This window comes from Stegostoma tigrinum, chromosome 40 (assembly GCF_030684315.1).
Source record: "Stegostoma tigrinum isolate sSteTig4 chromosome 40, sSteTig4.hap1, whole genome shotgun sequence".
In the NCBI taxonomy this organism is placed as follows: Eukaryota; Metazoa; Chordata; class Chondrichthyes; order Orectolobiformes; family Stegostomatidae; genus Stegostoma; species Stegostoma tigrinum.
In genome coordinates, this window is record NC_081393.1 from 14,422,403 (window position 1) to 14,442,297 (window position 19,895).

The 19,895-nt window shown below is 41.2% G+C and overlaps 1 protein-coding gene across 2 annotated transcripts in view; it reads right to left on the reverse strand.

Moving 5' to 3' along the window:
- LOC125448142 (methylcytosine dioxygenase TET3-like) overlaps positions 1–19,895 on the reverse strand; it is a 353,266-nt gene that overhangs the window by 330,996 nt on the left and 2,375 nt on the right. For both annotated transcript variants that reach the window (XM_048523202.2, XM_059641139.1), the window contains exon 2: positions 13,098–13,984. In XM_048523202.2, coding sequence (XP_048379159.2) covers positions 13,098–13,838 — 741 coding nt within the window. In that variant the 5' untranslated portion in view covers positions 13,839–13,984. The remainder of the gene's footprint in view (positions 1–13,097; positions 13,985–19,895) is intronic.

Below are 19,895 nucleotides of genomic sequence, written 5' to 3' on the forward strand. Positions count from 1 at the left end.
TTTGGCTGACTGTCACTCTCAGTGTTTTCCAAAAATAAGAAGCAGTTTGCAGGTAGATGTCCAGTGGGGCACCACTCACTTTCTAAACTCAGAGCTCAAACTGTTCCAGCTGGAGGCACCTCCTGCCTATCTGGTCATTCAGATGGCCTAAAGTGTCTAAGATTTACCACGCAGTGCAGGATATGCAAATCACAGGCCTGAGATCCCCAAACATACTTTACCCATATGGACAATTGGTTTTATTTTACCCTTTCTCCTACTTAAGTATAGACAAGAAAAATCTCATTTATGTCCAGGTCTGTGGTCTGTCAGTCTGTCTCTCTGCAAAGATCCTCACGTTGCTCACTCCTCTCAGTGATGCCGACTGCCTGTCATAGGGTCCTCACCTCACCGACTCAACATGGTAAGTTACTACAGTGCATTCTGTAGATGGTTCACATTTGATATTACAATGAACTGCAGATGAAAGAGGTGGATGTCTAAGGTGCTGGATGGAGTGCCAATCAAGTGGGCAGCTTTTCCTGGATGATGTGAAGCTTTTCCAGTGTTGCTGGGGCTGCAGGTATACAAGCCAGCAGGAAGTATTCCAACCTATTCCTGATTTACAAATTGGAGATATTGTACAGGCTTTAGGGAGTCAGGAGATGAGTTTCACGCTGCCAAATTCCTACCCTTTTACATCTACCTTTGTAGCCAAATTATTTGTATGCCTGGTCCAGCTCAGTTTCTAATCAGTGGGAATCCACAGGATGTTGATAATATCAGCTTTAGCAATTACAACACCACTGAATGTCAAAGGGTTTGTTCTCTCTTGTGGGAAATAATCATTGCCTGGCATCTGTGCTCAACATATTACTCCCTACTTATCAACCCAAACCTGAAAATTGTTCAGGTCTTGTTCAAGAGATGGACTACTTCAATACCTGAGGAGACACAAATTGTGCTGGATATTGTGTAGTCATCAGCCTGATGATAGAGGAAAGATCACTAATACAGCAGCTGAAGATGACTGGGCCAAGGATACTACCTGCGGAACTCCTCCCATTGGACTCAGGTAATTAACCTCCAACAACCATGACCATCTTCTATTGTGCTAGTTATGATTCCAAGCAGAGAAAAGCTTTTCTCAGTTCCTGTTGACTCCAGTTTTTACAGATTTCCTCAATGCTATGCATGGTTGAATGCTGTCCTACAATGTCAAGGGTAATTAGTCCCACCCAACCTTTCAACTATCTCTTTTGACTGTGTTTGGACCAAGGCTGTAAGGAGGTCAAGAGCTGAGTAGCTCTGGTGGAACCTAAACAGCGTACCAGTGCACAGGTTAGCCCTTTGCAACGACCATTTGAAAGCAATATCAATGACACCTTGCATCACTTGACTGATAATAAAGAGTACACTGGTAGGATGACAATTGGCTGGTTTGGATTTAGCCTGTTTTTTGGCTAATCTCAATGTCATAGCTCCATTGTAGCAGCTTAGCTAGGCTGCAGCTAGTTCAGTCATATAAAGGCCCATAGCAGAAACCTGTGACATGAAGTAATATTACTCACAACATGAGAGTCAGTCAAAATGACTGTTGGTCACTTTACAAGTTAAAACAACCTTGGAAGGATTAGCCTTCTAATTTATCCTATCATTTGTATTTTGTTGGTTTTCCATACTTTCAAAACACATGTTTTAACCTGTCGTATTTTAAATTTCTGACACAGAATTTATGACAATTTTTAAGCTCTCCGTCAGGATATTTACTCCTTATTTGACTAATGGCTGATCAATTACTTTCCAATCAGAGATTCATGTGACATTATGATCAGTTATCACTGTTGATATTGTGCACAATTCTCACAGAACAGTCAGAGTTACAGTGCAGGAGACTGTAGAGCTGGTCATGTCTGCACCAGCTGTTCAAAGCAGCAATCTTCTCATGCTATACCTCACCCCATTACCCATAAATACTCTTGCTTTTCAAATAATCAGCTTGTTTTCTCTTGCATACCTTGATTGAATTTGTCTCCATCACATGCTCAGTGTTTGTATTCCAGATCCTTATCGCTCTGGCATCAATCTAAGCATGTACTTTGAAATGTATTGTTCCAATTAACCAGATTGAGATTTGCTGTTTAAAAAATTGGTATTATACAGTAACTTAGTATAACAAAGCTCTGCTACTTTAATGAAAGCAAGACAACAAAAAGTCTTGGGATAAATATGTTAGTAAATTATAATATCCCTTTTTCATAAAAAATATATTTGACAAACCCCATGTTCAACAGTAAAGAGGTGCCAAAAGAGTTGTTGCTCATTTTCATGTTATGAAGAATATATGCAAGTTATGGAATGAAGCTGTTCCTCGTTCATTTTACTTTCAGTTTGTGAAAGCTTTTCTCTCAAAGGTAAGGAAGCAATGACCTTGAAATTCAAACAAAGAAGGAACATTGCAGGCAGACACTGTAGACCTCTTTCAATGTAAACTCAAACATCCTGTCATATTTGTGCTGCCTGCTGATATTTTGACAGCCTCAAGATTGTTAGGAGTGGAGAGGAATGTTCGTCTTGATGTTCAGGAACTCCAATCCCATTTAGCACCCCTCTTAAAATGCAAGTACATTCTGCTTTGCAAAGGACAGGAGCACTTGAAAGGACCAATATAGCTGCAGCAAACACTGAGAATGTACACAAATTCTCTGACATTCTCTTGGATGCCCTGGTCATCCTCTTCCCTCCAGGTTTCAGGAAGTTCTCAAGGAACTGAGGAGACATTGTGAAGATATCATATAGCATGTCAATACCAAAAAGGTAACAACCAGGACATGACTGTAGTGTTGGAAATAATTAACAGCATTGTCAAGGCTTACATTTGTTGTATGACTATACTCACGTTATTTCCAGTCTCACTATTAATAAAACTTTCTTTCCAACTTGCCATCCCCTTTCCAATTTCCACATTTCACAAGATACCCATGCCCTTACGCTCACAAATGCTGCATCCTTCACTTTTCCCAGCTGCACCCAATAGAAAGATGACAAATCTTGGTAGTGTAGATGAGCAGAGAGATCTCGGTGTCCATGTACACAGATCCTTGAAAGTTGCCACCCAGGTTGACAGGACTGTTAAGAAGGCATACAGTGTTTTAGCTTTTATTAATAGAGGGATCGAGTTCCGGAACCAAGAGGTTATGCTGCAGCTGCACAAACCTCTGGTGCGGCCGCACTTGGAGTATTGCGTACAGTTCTGGTCACCGCATTATAAGAAGGATGTGGAAGCTTTGGAAAGGGTGCAGAGGAGATTTACTAGGATGTTGCCTGGTATGGAGGGAAGGTCTTACGATGAAAGGCTGAGGGACTTGAGGCTGTTTTCGTTAGAGAGAAGAAGGTTGAGAGGTGACTTAATTGAGACATATAAAATAATCAGAGGGTTAGATAGGGTGGATAGGGAGAGCCTTTTTCCTAGGATGGTGACGGCGAGCACGAGGGGGCATAGCTTTAAATTGAGGGGTGAAAGATATAGGACAGATGTCAGAGGTGGTTTCTTTACTCAGAGAGTAGTAAGGGAATGGAACGCTTTGCCTGCAACGGTAGTAGATTCGCCAACTTTAGGTACATTTAAGTCGTTATTGGATGAGCATATGGACGTACATGGAATAGTGTAGGTTAGATAGGCTTCAGATCGGTATGACAGGTCAACACAACATCAAGGGCTGAAGGGCCTGTACTGTGCTGTAATGTTCTATGTTCTATGTTCTATGATTCCACCATTATAGATGCGTGCAATCTCATAAATCACACACTATCACATTCCTTCTTTGCTGCAGCAAAAATTCACACCTGTGGGAGATATACGCACATGGAGTTGGGTGCTTGCATGCAAAACCTTTTGTCCCTCAAAAACAACACGCTCAGCATTTTGGGCAGAGTTTAAAGGGCACTACTGATCAGTGAACTACGTAAGCATATGATGACTTGAAGCCAAATGGAACAATTCATGTGGGCTCCATCGCTTCAGAGTGGACCAAGATCATCATTTGGTAACGAATGGTACCTTAGAGTACCCCAGTCTGACTCCTATAAACTGTTTTATGAGTCCATCTGGGAGGTGAACTTGGTTCCATTCATGAAAAATAGAGGTGATTTTTGATACTCAATTAAGTAAAAGGTCAGTTTTTTTTTCATTCAATCATGGATGTGGGCAACCTTGAAATGGCCAGCATTAATTGCCGATCCCTACATGCCCTTGAGATAGTAGTGGTGAGCTGTCTTTTTGAACTGCTGCAGTCCATGTGTTATAGGTCGACTCAAATTGAAGTTCAGAAAGGAATTCCAGGATTTTGACCCAGTGACACTGTCATAATGATGATACAATTTCAAGTCAGGATGGTGACTGTCTTGGAGGGGAATTTGCAGGTGGTGCTAATTCCATGTTGCCCTTGTCCTTCTAGATGGAAGTCATTGTGGGTTTAAAAGGTGCCGATTAAGGAGCTTTGATGCATTTCTGCTATCATCTTGTAGGTAGTACATACTACTGTTATTTGTGTTGGTGGTGGAGCGAATGGATGGTGTCAAATTTCTCGAGTGTTACCAGAGCTGCATTCATCCAGGAAGTGGGGAGTATTCCATCACAATCCTGATGACAGGCTCTGAAAAGTTAGAATCTGAGTTTCTTGTTGTAAGATTCCTAGCCTTTGAGTCACTCTTATAGCCCCAGTGTTTATATGGCCATTCCAGTTCAGTTTCTGGTCAATGGTAACTCCCAGGATGTTAACAGTGCTAGTAATAGTGATAGTAACACCACTGAATGTCAGGGGACAATGGTTAGATTGTCTCTTATCAAGATGGTCCCTGGCATTTGTGCAACATGAATGTTATTTCCCACTTTTCAATACAAGCCTGTATGTTGTCCAGATCTTGCTGTATTTGGAAATGTAAATCTTCAGCATCTGAGGTGTCGTGAATAATGTTGAACACTGTACAATCATCAGTGAACAACCCACTACTGGCTTGACAACAGAGAGAAGTCATTGATGAAATAGCTTATGATGTTTGGGCCTAGGCACTACCTTGAAGAATCCTGCAGAGATGTTCTGAAGATGAATAACCTCAAATAACGACTACCATATTCCTTTCAGCCAAGTATGACTCCAACCACCAGACAGTGTTCCCCTGAAACCCACTGACTCCAGTTTTGCTCAGGCAAAAGGATGCCACACTAATTAAAATGAGCATTGATTTGAGGGCAGTCACTCTCACCTCACCTCTTGAATTTAGCACTTTTATCCATTTTAACCAAGGCACTAATGAGGTCAGGAGCAGGAAGGTCCTGGCGGAAGCTTAATTCGTTTCATGAACAAGTTATTGCAAAGGAAGTGCAGCTTGATAGCACTGTTGATGAGACCTTCCATCATTTTACTAATGATCGAGAGTACACTGATGGAATAGGAATTGGCTGGGTTGGACTTGTCCTGTTTTTGTCTACAGAAAATGCCTGGGCAATTGTCCATATTGTCGGGTAGATGTCAGTGTCACAGCTGTAGTGGAACAGCTTGGCTGGGGACATGACAAGTTCTGGAGCCACAAGTCATCAGTACTATTGCCGGAATGTTTCCAGTGAGCAAAGCCTTTGCAGTATCCAGTGCCTCCAACCATTTCTTGATATCACGGGCACTGAATCCAATTGGCTGAAGACTGGTGTGGTGGTGGGGACAACTGGAGGAGTCCAAGATGGATCATCCACTTGGTACTTCTGGCTAAAGATTGCTGCAAATGCTTTCAGCCTTATCTTTTACACTGATGGGCTTTGTTCCCCCATCATTCAGGATGGGATATTTGAGGTTTCCCCTGCCTCCAGTGAGTTGTTTAATTGTCCATTACCATCCATGACTGTTTGTGGCAGGACTGCAGAGCTTAGATCTGATCCATTGGTGTAGGATCACTTATCTCTATCTGTCACTTGTTGCTTATGCTGTTTGGCATGCAAGTAGCTGCGCAAGGTTGACACTTCATTTTTATGGATGTCTCATCTGCTCCTGGCATGCCCTCCCGCACTCATTATTAAACTATGGAAAAGTATATTTTATAGGAACTGGCATACAAGATGCTATTCAGAAAAGCATCTTAGTAATTATTGACACATCAAGGAAAATGTCAGCTTGTTGTCCTCTGAACAGAAAGGGCAAAATAAGGCTTTTGTGGCACAATAGTAGTGCCCCTACTTCTGAGCCAAGAAAGACCCAAGTTCTAATCCTGCCTGTTCCAGACAATGTAGTGCCATCTCTGAACAGGTTAATTAAGAATATCTAAAAGGGCCAACTGAGTTTTAGGGTTACTTTCCCAGTGAATATCAACAATAAGACTGAATTGCTATTAGAGTCCTAATTTGGCTCTGCCTGGACTTCTATATCTACTTTCTTATGTCCCTGCCTTCCAGAATATTATTACTCTTGTCAAGTATTTTACACATTTGTACACTGAGCCCTATGCAGCAATCTAGATAATCCAAATATTATTGTACTTCCATAAATGAATTTCTATAATTTAAGTGTTATTATGTCATTAAATTACAATACATGGATAGAATGCCCAATATTCATCTGAATCATCATTCGATGGATGAAATTTCTGAACCTACTGCCATCCTGAAGAGATGTAATAGGTCTTGAAATTCAGATTACTTCACTGCTAGATTGATCTAAAGTATTAGATCATAAATAAATTTGGGACATAAGCTCACTTGCACGTGGAATGCATTTCACTCAAATTGCAGCTTTGAAAGAAATCTTCCAAAAGTTATTTAACAAGTGACCAATTGACTGAATCTTAATACAAAAAACCTAAAAACAAAAACGTTGCAAATTATGGCAGGATTTGGGGCAGCATGGTGGCTCAGTCATTAGCACTGCAGCCTCACAGTGCCAGAGACTCAGGTTGAATTCCAGCCTCAGGTAACTGTCTGTGTGGAGTTTGCACATTCTCCCTGTGTCTGTGTGGGTGCGCTCCGGTTTCCTCCCACAGTCCAAAGATGTGCAGGCTAGGTGGATCAGCCATGCTAAATTGCTTGTAGTGTTCAGGGGTGTGTGGGTTATAGAGGGATGGGTCTGGGTGGGATGCTCCAAGGGGCAGTGTGGACTTGTTGGGCCAAAGGGGCCTGGTTCCACACTGTAGGGAATCTAATCAAAATGACAGCTTTTAATTGAATAATGATGCAATATGTAATTCAGGATGCTGATACTAAATGAGTATTTTACATCAGTGTTTAATGTGAAGAAGGATAAGAAAGGTAGAGATCTTGGGAAAATAAAAAGTGACATCTTGAACAGTGTCCACACTACAGAGACTACGTCTTAAAAAGCATAACAGTGAATAAATCACTGGAATCTGATCAGGTATCCCCTGGAACTTTGTGGGAAGCTAGGGAAGTGATTGCTGGGCCCCTTGTGAGGTGCCAGAAGACTGGAGGTTGGCCACCCTGGTGCCACTATTTAAGAAAGATGGTAACGAAAAGTCAGGGAAATACAGACTGGTGAGCCTGACATCAGTGGTGGTAAATTATTGGAGGGGATTCTGAGGAACAGGATTTACATCTATTTAGAAAGGCAAGGACTGATTAGGGATGGTCAGCAAGGCTTTGTGCATGGGAAATCATGTCTCACTAACTTGATTGAGTTTTTTGAAGAAGTAACAAAGAGGATTGATGAAAGTAGAGTGGTGGACGTAAGCTATATGGGATTCAGTAAGGCGTTCAACAAGGTTCCCCATGGTAGACTGGTTAACAAGTTTAGATAACATGGAATACAGGGAGAACTGGCCATTCGGATACAGAGCTGACTCAAAGGTAAGAGACAGAGGGTGGTGATGGAGGGTGGCTTTTTGGACCGGAGGCCTGTGACAAGCATTGTGCCGGACAGATCGGTGCTGGGTACACTCTTTTTTGTCATTTATATAAATTATTTGGTTATGAACATAGGAGGCATGTTTAGTAAGTTTGTGGATAACACCAAAATTGGTGGTGTAGTGGACAGGTTACCTCAGAGAGCAACGGGGCCTTGATTAGATGGGCCACTGGGCCGAGGAGTGGTAGGTGGTGTTTAACTTGGATCAACGTGAGGTGCTGCATTTTGGAAAGGCAAATCAGGGTAGGACTTATTGACTTAATGGTAAGATCCTGAGAAGTGTTATTGAACAAAGACAGCTTGAAGTTGCAGGTTCATATTTCCTTGGAAGTTCAGTCACAGGAAGACAGGATAGCGAAGAAGACATTTGGTATGCTTGCCTTTATTGGTCAAAATATTGAGTAAACAAATTAGGAAGTCATGTTGGGCTGTACAGCATATTAGTTTAGCCACTTTTGGAATACTGTGTACAATTCTGGTCTCCCTACTATGGGAAGGATGTTGTGAAACTTGAAAGGGTTCAGAAAAGATTTCCAAGCATGTTGCCAGAGTTGGATGGTTTGAGCTATAGGGAGAAGCTGAATAGACGGGGCTATGTTCCCCCCTGGAACATCGCAGGTGAGGGGTGACCTGACAGAAGCTTATAAAATCATGAGGAGCATGGATAGGGTGAATTGACAAGGTCTTTTCCCCAGGGTATGGAAGTCCAAAACTAGAGATTTAAAGGTGAGAGAGAAAAGATTTAAAAGGGAACGAAGAAGCAACCTTTTCACGCAAACAATGGTACGTGTATGGAATGAAGTGTCAAAGGAAGTGGTGCAGGTTAGTATAAAAACAACATTTCAGAGGTACCTGGATGGGTACTTGAATAGGAAAGGTTTGGAGGGATATGGGCCAAATGCTGGCCAATAGATTAATTTAGGATATCTGGTCAGCATGGACGAGGTGGATGGAAGAGTCTGCATCCACGCTATACAGCTCCATAACTCTATGCCCGCGTGACAGTGACATCAGAGGATCTCTGAAATTTCACTTGTTTTGGTTGTCATATCTGTGATGCTCCAACAAATAAAAACAAGTGGGCTTGAAATTTCAACATTGTATAACATTTATCTATACAGATAATTATTATGACTCCTTAAGTCAAATTAACTGCTTCAACGCATAATTTTATCACAAATTCGACAAGAATATACAATAACATCAATAACCTGCATTCATATAGCACAATTAATGTAATAAAATGACCTGAGGTGCTACAGAACTACAGAAGACTGTTCTCAATTAAAATTTGACACTGACTCAAATATAGCAACATTTGAGCAGATTGCAAATTCTTAGGCAAAGAAGTTGAACGCAAACTGTGTCTTAATGAGGAAAGAAAACAAACCTCGTCACGATCTAGACAGTGAATTCCAGAGCTTGGAGATTCAGCAGTTGAAGCCATATAAACCCACAGTGAAACAGTTAAAATCAAAAATGTTCAAAAGATCAGAATTAGATAAGTGCAGATATTTCAGGTGGTTAAGGGGCTGGATGAGATTACAGAAAAGGGAAGGGTGAGAACATGAATTGCCTTGAAAACGTGAACGAAAAATTAAATATTGAGGCATTTCTTGATTGAGAGCCAATGTAGATCTTGCACCAGCCTCCACCAATTCCTCTGACAGCTCACACTATACTTGCACCACCATCTGCATGAAAAAGTTGCCCCTTAGGTCCCTTTTAAATCACTCCCCTCTCACCTTAAACCTATGCCCTCTGGCTTTAGAGTCCCCTACCCTGGGAAAAAAGACCTTGGCTATTCACTCTATCACGCCCTTATGATTTTATCTACTTCTGTAAGGTCACCCCTCAGCTTCCAATGCTCCAAGGAACATAGCCGCAGCCCCTTCAGCTTTTCCCTACAGCTCAAATCCTCCAATGTGGCAACATCCTTGTTATGCTTTGTGGCACCCTTGCAAATTTAACAACATCTTTCTTACAGCAGGGAGACCAGAATGGAATGCTCTACTCCAAAAGTAGCCTAACTAATGCCCTGTACAGCTTCAGCAAGACATCCCAACTCCTATACTCAATGCACTAACCAATAAAAGTAAGTGTACCAAACACCTTCTTCACTACCCCATCTACCTGAGCAGAATCAAGTAATGTTACAGAGGTGGAGATAGGCAGTCTAAGAAGCAGTACAGCTCTGACACCTAAGTTCACACCAGAATCAAATATGACACCAAGGCTGCAGACAGTCTGGTTCAGCATGACACAATTGCCTGAAACTGGGATGGAGTCCAGAGTTAGGGAGTCTGTAACAGGGACCAAATAAGATGATTTCAGTCTTCCCAATGTTTACAGTCATCAGCTCAAATAAACTAGTGAAATAAATGAAAACTGTGGAAGAGCTACAGAAAAACACGTCAAAGAGAGAAAAACTAAATGAATTGCCAAAAAGGTAGCCAAACAAAGGAATATAGAAAATATTAAAAAATAGAAAAAAATACTAAAGGAAAATATGTGAGAAACAAACAGAGAAAACAAGTGGTCACTGAAAAGCTGAGTCAGAAAATTCAGGGATAGAAAGAAGTTATTTGTGGAACTGGATGACAGCTGTAGAAATGCAAAGAAGTTCGAAAGTGTTATGTGGGATTTTCTGGTATTTGATCTCTACAGGAAAGTTCAGAGGAGAGACAACCACGGTCTAACTTGGTCAGAAAGTCTGTGGAATCATATTGTAATAAGTTAGTTGACTGACAACTGGAGAGTTTTCCGCCAGAATTACGAAGTCATTGTAGGAAGCTCTGCCCATCTAAGGATGGTGGCCAATCGGACTCCACCCTCTCTGGACCTTGCAGTACATAGCATAGGTTGTGGATACTCCTGACACACGACCACCTACATCCCCAGAAAGGTTTTTTTTCAGGAGTCGAGGTCTGGGGATTCAGGTAACCTCAGAAAGAGGGACCAGCAATGTCAGAAGCAAAGGTGGAAGTGGCTCTTCAAAGACTTGTCCAACAGAATTAGTGCGGATGGAAGCTCCCTCAGCCCCAAACTGAGAGCCCACCCATATTGATCGACAACTGACATGGATCAGCTCTTTCTCATCCTTTATGGAGCTTACGTGTTTGCAGCCCAGGTAGGATGAGACTTTCTCGCAGTTGTGATTTGACTACTTAAGGCCCTTAATTGGCTGTGATTGGGAAGGTCAACCATGCGCTTTCCTGCCCAATATTTAAGAGGTGGCTTTAAGTGGATGGCTATCTCTTCACTGTAATCTCACTTAATTATCTCTTCTTCTCAACAACCACCATTGATATCGTTTACCGTCCTCTTTTCCTTAAAATTTCTGCTCCATTATGTTTCTTACAAGTTGATTTCTTCCTTAAATGTGTCCTTCTCAGTGTCTCTGCCTCTTCATAATTATTCAACAAATCTCTTTCATTCACTTCAACATTTCATCATTTGTTATTTTCTCTGTCCAAGAGAACGTTTCTTTCTTTCCTCCAAATCTCTATTTTGAAGTTATTTACCTGGTTGCTCACCTCCTTCTGAAAGGTCAAAAGCTCCCATTCATACAAAATAACGCTCAAATAAAGCACTTTACAAGTCACATTTTGAGTTGTTTATTCAGCTTTCCATTTCGCAACCATCTCTTCTTCCCTAATATGGTCTTTCCCATTACTGTTCTTGTTCTTATTTCTTTGTTGCATCTTCCATTGCAGATATTCTGCTTGTTAAATAATTCCATTTCTGAACCTGTTCTGCTTCTCTTCCTTCTCTGAATACCTGAATGCTTCTTGGTGATTTTGAGGAATACAATATTTTCGTTTTCACAATGTCTATTTTCCTTCCAAAGTTCATGCCTACTGTTAACACTCTACTTAGCAGTTCTTGTAATTTTTATTCTGGGTTTACTAAAAGTGCTTTGTCGTCTGAGGGGTGTCAGTTGGCTCAAGCCCTCAAGCGGCTAGTTTGTGATGCAGATTGAATGTGAACAGCATAGGTTTGATTTCTACACCAGCTGAGGGAGCCATGAAGATCCCACATTCTCAACACATCCCTCACTTGGGGTGCAACAATCTTCAGGTTACAGGCATCACCAGTCATCTCTCTCTGATGAGAATGAAGCCTACGGCTCTCTGGGAATATGGTTATTTTACTTTTGCCATCTGAAAATCTGATTTTATCAACAATTACATTTAGCAGGATGGGAGGCTTTTCATGGCATTTTGCAAACCAATACATTCTGAAGGATTGAAACTCAATCTGTGACTTTGTTAATGACTTTATCTGAGCTATTAAAAAAACTGCATGTGATAAAATGTTTGATCTATCCCCAGGCTCATGTTGATTGGCTCAAAATTCACCAGAGCAAGGAACTAAAAAGGACTAATGTTCTTAGAGAATCATTGAGTGGTGCTATCTCAGTTATTATTGTCAAAAGTTTTTCTTTTACTCACTTGCCCCTCAAAGGAATTCAAAAAACATTTAGATACCTGGAATGTTTATGCTATACCTCTCTTTAATGTCTGTCTTGTCGTCATTTTAATAAATCTCCTTTCCAACTTCTACACTCACCCTCTTCTCATATAATGTACTAGCCCTGAGACTTTGCTCGCCTCCATACCTCAAAGGTCTCTGCATTGTATTTTGAGGATGTGTGGGACCTTGGTTTGACATTTCATTTGAAAAATCTTAGTACTTTTCAATACCGAAGCTTGGATTTAATGCTTCAGTCTCTGCAGCAACACCTAGAGCTACAATCTTCTGACTTAGAGCCTAGAAAGACACTGCTGAGCCAGTTTCACAGCGTTGTACTGGTAAAGCTGTGTGTATTGTGTGTGTGAGACTTTGGAGTCTATCAAATTACATTCAAAATCTTTCTCAGTTTTAGAATTGCTTGTGACAACTGAAATTACATTCTTAATTTGACCATCCTGGTTGCTAGGTATTTTTTAGATTCCATGTGTATTCTTCTCACTAAAATCCTTGATTTATTGGAGTGATCTTTAAAGCTGGAGAAACTGACATTTTAAAATGCAATTTAAAAAGTTCTGTTTCTTCTTGCATCATTACCCAGTGTTGATATTTTTCGATTGAAAATGTTTTCTCCCCACTTCTACCCTACTTGCAAATAGATGAGAAAGATGAGATATGGAAATTACATGTATAGTTAAATTCCGAAACCCTTAAATCTCCGAAACTTGAAAATGTTCTTACCTCATGAAAGAACCCGGGTTTCTTCTTAAGTTCTTCGCATTTCCTCTGTTTGCAGATCTGATGTCCAGTCTTGCGATTTTTGCAATTGCTACATTCCCCACAATTATCTTTCTTCATGCAAGGATCACATACCCCACAGCGTTTGCGTTTCTTCTTTTGATAAACAGGGGTATCCACTGCGCTCAAGACCGGAGTTTTTAATTTAAATGGCATCACGATGGTGTCAACATCGCAGTCCTCATAGCTAGACTTAGAATGCTCATCAGTCAGTTGGTGGTCTTCAATTGTTGCGCCGCTCCCGAAGCCGTCTTCAGATGTCGCCTTTATACTGGGGGAGCTGTTATCTGCGTTAACTACCAGTTTCGTTTTCTTCAGCATTGCCTTTTTTGTCTTAGGGAAAACAGAAGTTATAGCAGCAGATGAAGATAACACGGACTTCTTTGCGGATTTATTTACCTTTGAATTCTGGACGTCAGCCTCAACTAATACTTTTGACTTCCCGATGGGCTTGAGGAGAACCGGGCCTTCAGTTTGCTTTACAATAGAGTGAAATACGAACTGTCTTAGCGATCCTGCATCAGAATTTCCAGATGCGTGGACTAAGTTTCCATTCAGTTGATTAATTTTCCCTGATTCCACACTACTGATGGCCAATGGTTTTTCCACCAGATTAAAATCTTTTATCCACTGCCCGTCTTTATCTGTTAACGTACTGTTAGGGTATTCTGTGGAGTCGAGCATGTTCAAACACAGTTTTCATCATCTAGAGCACCTCAAAACAAGTATCAGTGCTTCAAAGTAATCATCTGTGCCCAATTTCTTCCACAAACGTTACTTTTCATCGTGGTTGCTCTTGGATCGGGGCGTTGTTCGGAGTTCGACAAAAGCTACGAAAAGAAATAAAATAATATGACTTAAACTAATGTTTGATTTCAATTAATAATCATAAATTGAAGTACACTGAAGTTGAGAAGAATGAGGGGTGTTCTTGTCTAAGCATACACGTCTCCGCAGGGTGCATCCAGAAAGGATGGATGGGCGGGGTTCAGGTGCTGGAGGACGGCGTGACAGCCACCGAGCTCAGTCTCAGAATAAGGAGCAGACCATTCAGAACTGAAGTGAGGAGGAATTTCTTCCCTCAGTTTAGGGTGAATCTTTGGAATTATGAACCCAAAGGGGCGTGGAGTCTCAGGCCATTAGTGTGTTCTCTCATCTTTCTCGTCAGTTTGCAAAACTCAAATTGATAAGATGGCTACACATTACCATTATAAAAGGATATAGGATAGCGCAGGAACGAAGCGGTGTTGAAGCAGAATATCATCCAGGATGTCATTGAATAACTGGGGCTGAAAGACTAGAGGACTAAAAAGACTTAATGATCTCCTGTTTCAATTTCTTAGTTTTCATACCAGGTTTATTCTTATGAAAAGATTGATGAAGGGTACCTCAATTCTCAACATTTTTGAATGATTCAACAACTCCATATCTGTGCAGCACATTGAACAGGGTTGATTCACATAAGAATATCTCAGTTTGCAAGACACAAATTGTAGCACTTGGAAAATGTAACTGGAAAACCAATAAGATTTTGTCCTTTTGTCCCTTTTTTTAATCATTCGTTGCAAGAGGGATCGAGTTTAACAGCAGGGAGGTTATGCTGCAGGTATATAGGGTGCTAGTGAGGCCACACGTGGAGTACTGTGAGCAGTTTTTGTCTCCTTATTTGAGAAAGGATGTACTGACACTGGACGGGGTGCAGAGGAGATTCACTAGGTTAATCCAGAGTTGAGAGGGTTGGTTTATGAGGAGAGGCTGAATAGACTAGGATTATATTCATTGGAATTAAGAAGAATGAGAGGGGATCTTATAGAAACATATAAAATTATGAAGGGAATAAACAAGATAGAAGTAGGGAGGTTATTTTCAGTAGTGGGTGAAACTAGGCATAACCTCAAAAGTAGGGGGACCAGATTTAGGACTGAATTGAAGAGGAACTTCTTCACCCAAAGGGTTGTGAATCTGTGGAATTCCATTCCCAGTGAAATAGTTGAGGCTTCTTCATTGAATGTTCTAAAAGCTAAGATAGATAATCTTTTGAACAGTAAAGGAATTAATGGTCATAGCGAGAAGTTGGGTAAGTGGAACTGATGCCATGGTCTTATTGAATGGCAGAGCAGTCTCGAAGGGCCAGATGGCCCATTCCTGCTTCTGGTCCTTATGTTCTTACTTTGTTCTTATGTAGGATTATTGTAATGTGATTGTAAACATTAAATTTCTTATCTGAAAACAGTGACATTTGTGACTTCAGTGTGTCCTAAAATACTCCACTTGGAGAAGGCAATGGTATTGGTAATGTAATTGTATTGTTGTAATGTAATGTAATGAAAATGAAGTGTCATCCTGGTGAAGCTACAAAAAAAAACTAGATTAATTGTGTGCCAAATTGTGTGAACAACAATTGCGAGACAAAGCTAAGTGTTTGCCCAACCAATGAATCAGCTCTAAATAAGTATCCTTCCCACATCCTGATATGAACTGTGGTGGACAATGAAATGAATCACTGAAGGATGAGAAGGTTCCACAAATATCCCCATCCTTAATGATGGAGAATCCCAGCACATGAGTGTAAATGGTATTGTTGCTTATTTAGTTATCCAGAGAGCAAGGTGATGTTCTCGGGATCCAGTTTTGAATCCCACCATTGCAGATGGTGCAATTTCAATTCAGTAAAAATCTAGAATTAAAAGTCTAATGATGGCCGTGAAACCATTGTTGTAAAGACCCATCTGGTTCACTAAAAGTGCTATCCCCTTTCTTGGTCTGACTTACATGGGACTTCAGACCCACAGCAATGTGGTTGACTCCTAACTGCCCTCTGAAATGGCCTAACAAGTCTTTCAGTTATATACACCATTTAAAATTTCTCAAAAAGGAACAAAACTGAATGGACCACCATGAAATCAACACAGGAATGAGAAAATGACAAACATAAATTCTGCCCTGTTGCCCCACAAAGTTGTCCCTCCAACAGAAGTGTCAAATTTGGGAGAACTGTCTCACAGCCTAATCAAGCAACAGCCTAAAATATACGCATGGAATCCTATCTTACTGACAAAATCCCAGGCAACATCATCACCATCACTAGATATGTTGTCCTACCAGCAGAACAGAATTAGCAGTGGCACACTAGTATATAGCCGGGAGGGGGTTGCCCTGGGAGTCTCTAATGTTGATTCTGGATTCCATGAAGTCTCTTGCCATCAGGTCAAACATGTTTGAGGAAACATTCTGCTGATTATCACATACCATTCCACCTGGGTGAACAAACGGTATACCACCACATTGAGAAGCATTGATTGTGTCAAGGGTCCAGCACATACATCACATGGGTATGAGCTGGTCTGAGCTGGACTGAGCTGGTTGAATCCGAATGGATTTAGTTACTAGACTGGGTCAGTAGTGGATCGTGGAAACCAACAAGAGGGAAACACATACTTGATCTCATCCTCACCAATATGCCTACTACCTTAGCATCTTTACATGACAGTCTCAGTAAGAATGACCATGGCACAGTCCCTGTGGTGACAAAGTTTCACCTATACACTGAGGATACCTTACATCGTGTTGTGAGGCACCATCCCTGTCCTAAATGGAAGAAACATCAAACAGATCTAGAAACTGGTCATCCATGAAGCATTGTTGGCCATTACTAGCAGCTGAATTGTTGTCCTATCTACAAACTCATAGTCCAGCACGTTCTCCACTCTACCGTTACCATCAACCCAGAGGATCAATCCTAGTTCAATGAAGAGTGCAGGAGGACATGGCAAGAGTAGAAACAGGCATACATGAAAATGAAGTGTCATCCTGGTGAAGCTACAAAAGAAAAACAAGGTTAATTGTGTGCCAAATTGTATAAACAATAATTGCTAGACAATTTGTTTGCCCAGCCAATGTATCAGCTCTAAACCATGCATTCTGCCACATCCTGACATGAAGTGGTGGACAATGAAACAAATCACTGAAGAATGAGAATGTTCCGCAAATATCCCCATCCTTAATGATGGAGAATCGCTGTACATGAGTGCAAAACATAAGGTTCAAGAATTCTCAACAATCTTGAGTGAGAAATTCTGACTGTATGATCTATCTTGACCTCTTCAAGAGAATCCCAGCATCACAAATACCAGTCTTCAGCATATCTGATTCAGTCCACATGATATCAAGAATCAGCTGGTGACAGTAGATACTGTAAAATCTAAGATTCCTGACAACCTTTTGTCACACATGCTGGAGATGTGTGCTCTAGATTTTGCCATTTCCCAAACAATCTTGTTCTGGTACAGCTTCAATGCTGACATCTGTCCAGAATGTGGAAAACTACACAGGTATGCCATCTGCAAAAAGCAGGACAAATCCAACCAGACCAATGAGTGCTTCATCAGTCTACTCTCAGTCAGCAGTGAAGTGATGGAAGGTGTCATCAACAGTGCTACCAAGCAGCACTTGCTTTGCAATAACCTGTTCACTGATGTTCAGTTTGGTTCTGCCAGGACCACTTAGCACCAGACCTCATTACAGCCTTGGTTTGAGCATGGACAAAAGTGCTGAATTCCTGAGGTAAGGTGACAGTGTTAACCCTTGACAAGACAGTTGCAAGAGTAGCATCAATAATCCCAAGCAAAACTGGAGTCATTGGAATCAGGAGACAAACTCTCCACTGGTTGGAGTCACATCTTTCACAAAGGAAGCCAGTTGTGGTTGTTTAACATCAGTCATTTTAGCTCCCAGATATATCTGCAGGAGTCCCTTAGGGTAGTGTCCTAGGACTAATCATCTTCAGTCACTTGATCAATCATTTTCCCTCTGTTATAAAAGCAACTGTGTAGCCAAATTCTGAACTAGCGCCATCTACAAGTTCACCGATGATACCACTGTAATGGGACGGCTATCTAACAACGATGCATCAAAATACAGAAGGGACATAGAGGACTTGGTGACATGGTGCAATGAAAACAACCTGTCTCTCAACATCATCAAAACGAAAGAACTGATCATCAACTTCGGAAAGTAAGGAGGAAAACACGCCCCCATCTACATCAATGGAGCTGAGGTTGACAGAGTAAACAGCATCAAGTTCCTCAGAGTGACGATGACCGGCAACCTGTACTGGACTTCCCATGTAAATGTGACAGTCAACAAGGCACAAGGCCTCTTCTTCCTCAGGTGGTTCAGGAAATTTGGCATGTCAGTAAGGTCCCTCACCAACTTCTACAGAGGCACCATTGAAAGCATTCTGTTCAGGTGCATAATGGCCTGGTATGGCAATTGCTCTGTCCAGGACCATAAGAAACTACAGAAGGTGGTGTGCACAGCCCAGACCATCATAAAAGCCAATCTTTCATCCATGGATAACAAAGTGTGGAGCTGGATGAACACAGCAGGCCAAGCAGCATCTGAGGAGCACAAAAGCTGACGTTTGGGCCGAGATCCTTCATCAGAAAAGGGTCTAGGCCTGAAACATCTGCTTTTATGCTCCTAAGATGCTGCTTGGCCTGCTGTGTTCATCCAGCTCCACACTTTGTTATCTCGGATTTTCCAGCATCTGCAGTTCCCATTATCTCTTTCATCCATGGACCTCTGTTTACATGGCTCACTGCCGCGGAGGGGATGTCAACATCATCAAAGACCCAGTGCACTCTACTAATGACTTCCTATAACCTCTTCCATCAGGCAGAAGATACAGAAGCCTAAACACATGCAGAAGCAAGATCAGGAACAGCTTCTTTCTGGCCATTATCAGACTGTTGAATGGATTCTAGCCTCAAATAATGTAACCTGAAAGCCTTTTGATATGTACATCCTTTGCTTGCTGTGATCTGTCTGTATCACTCGTAAACAAAGCTTTTCACTGTGTTTTAGTATATGTGACAACAAAATCAATTAATCAATCAGAAGTGGGCATTTTCACTGTGTAATCATCAATGTTCAGCACCATCTGTGTCTCCTCAGATACTGAAGCAAATACAATAAAACATGGCAATATCATGTTTAAACTGAAAAGTGACGTGACATTTGTGTCACACAAGTGGTAGGCAGTGACTAGCTTAAACAAGAGAAAATTTGACTGTTGCGTCTTTATATTTCAGTGCATTACCAATGCTCAATATTCCTCTATATCAATACCTGGAAGCTACCATTAACCAGAAAATGAATTGGAATAGCCATACAATTACAATGGCTAGAAGAGCGGGTCAGTGGCTTGGAATCTTGCAGCAAGTAACTCATCCCCCAACTCATAGAGCTTGTCACAAACTGGAAGGCACAAATCAAGAGTGTGATGGAACAGTCCCCACTTATCAGGGCAAGTGCAACTTCACAACTCAAGAAGCTTGACACCATCCAGGACAAAGCAACCTACTTAATAAGCACCACATCCACAAACACTCAGTCCTCACCACATTCAATCTGATCTGTTCATCATCTGCCAAGATCTACTGTAGAAATACACTGAATCTCCTTAGAGAGTAGTTTCTGATCTCTAGATCACTGCTATCAAGAAAGACAAGGGTGAAAAGTAGAACCTTTATACCCACAGAGTGGAGTGGCGGCTTTGGGGTTGGTTAGCTCAGTTGGCTGGATGACTGGTTTGAAATGTAGAATGAGACCAATATTGTGAGTTCAATTCTTGCACTGGTTGATGTTACTGTGAAGGTCTCAACCTTGCTTGATGTGTGATGACTCTTAAATTTAATCACCAATAGTTGTTTCTCTCTGTATTATCGTAACTTTACCTTT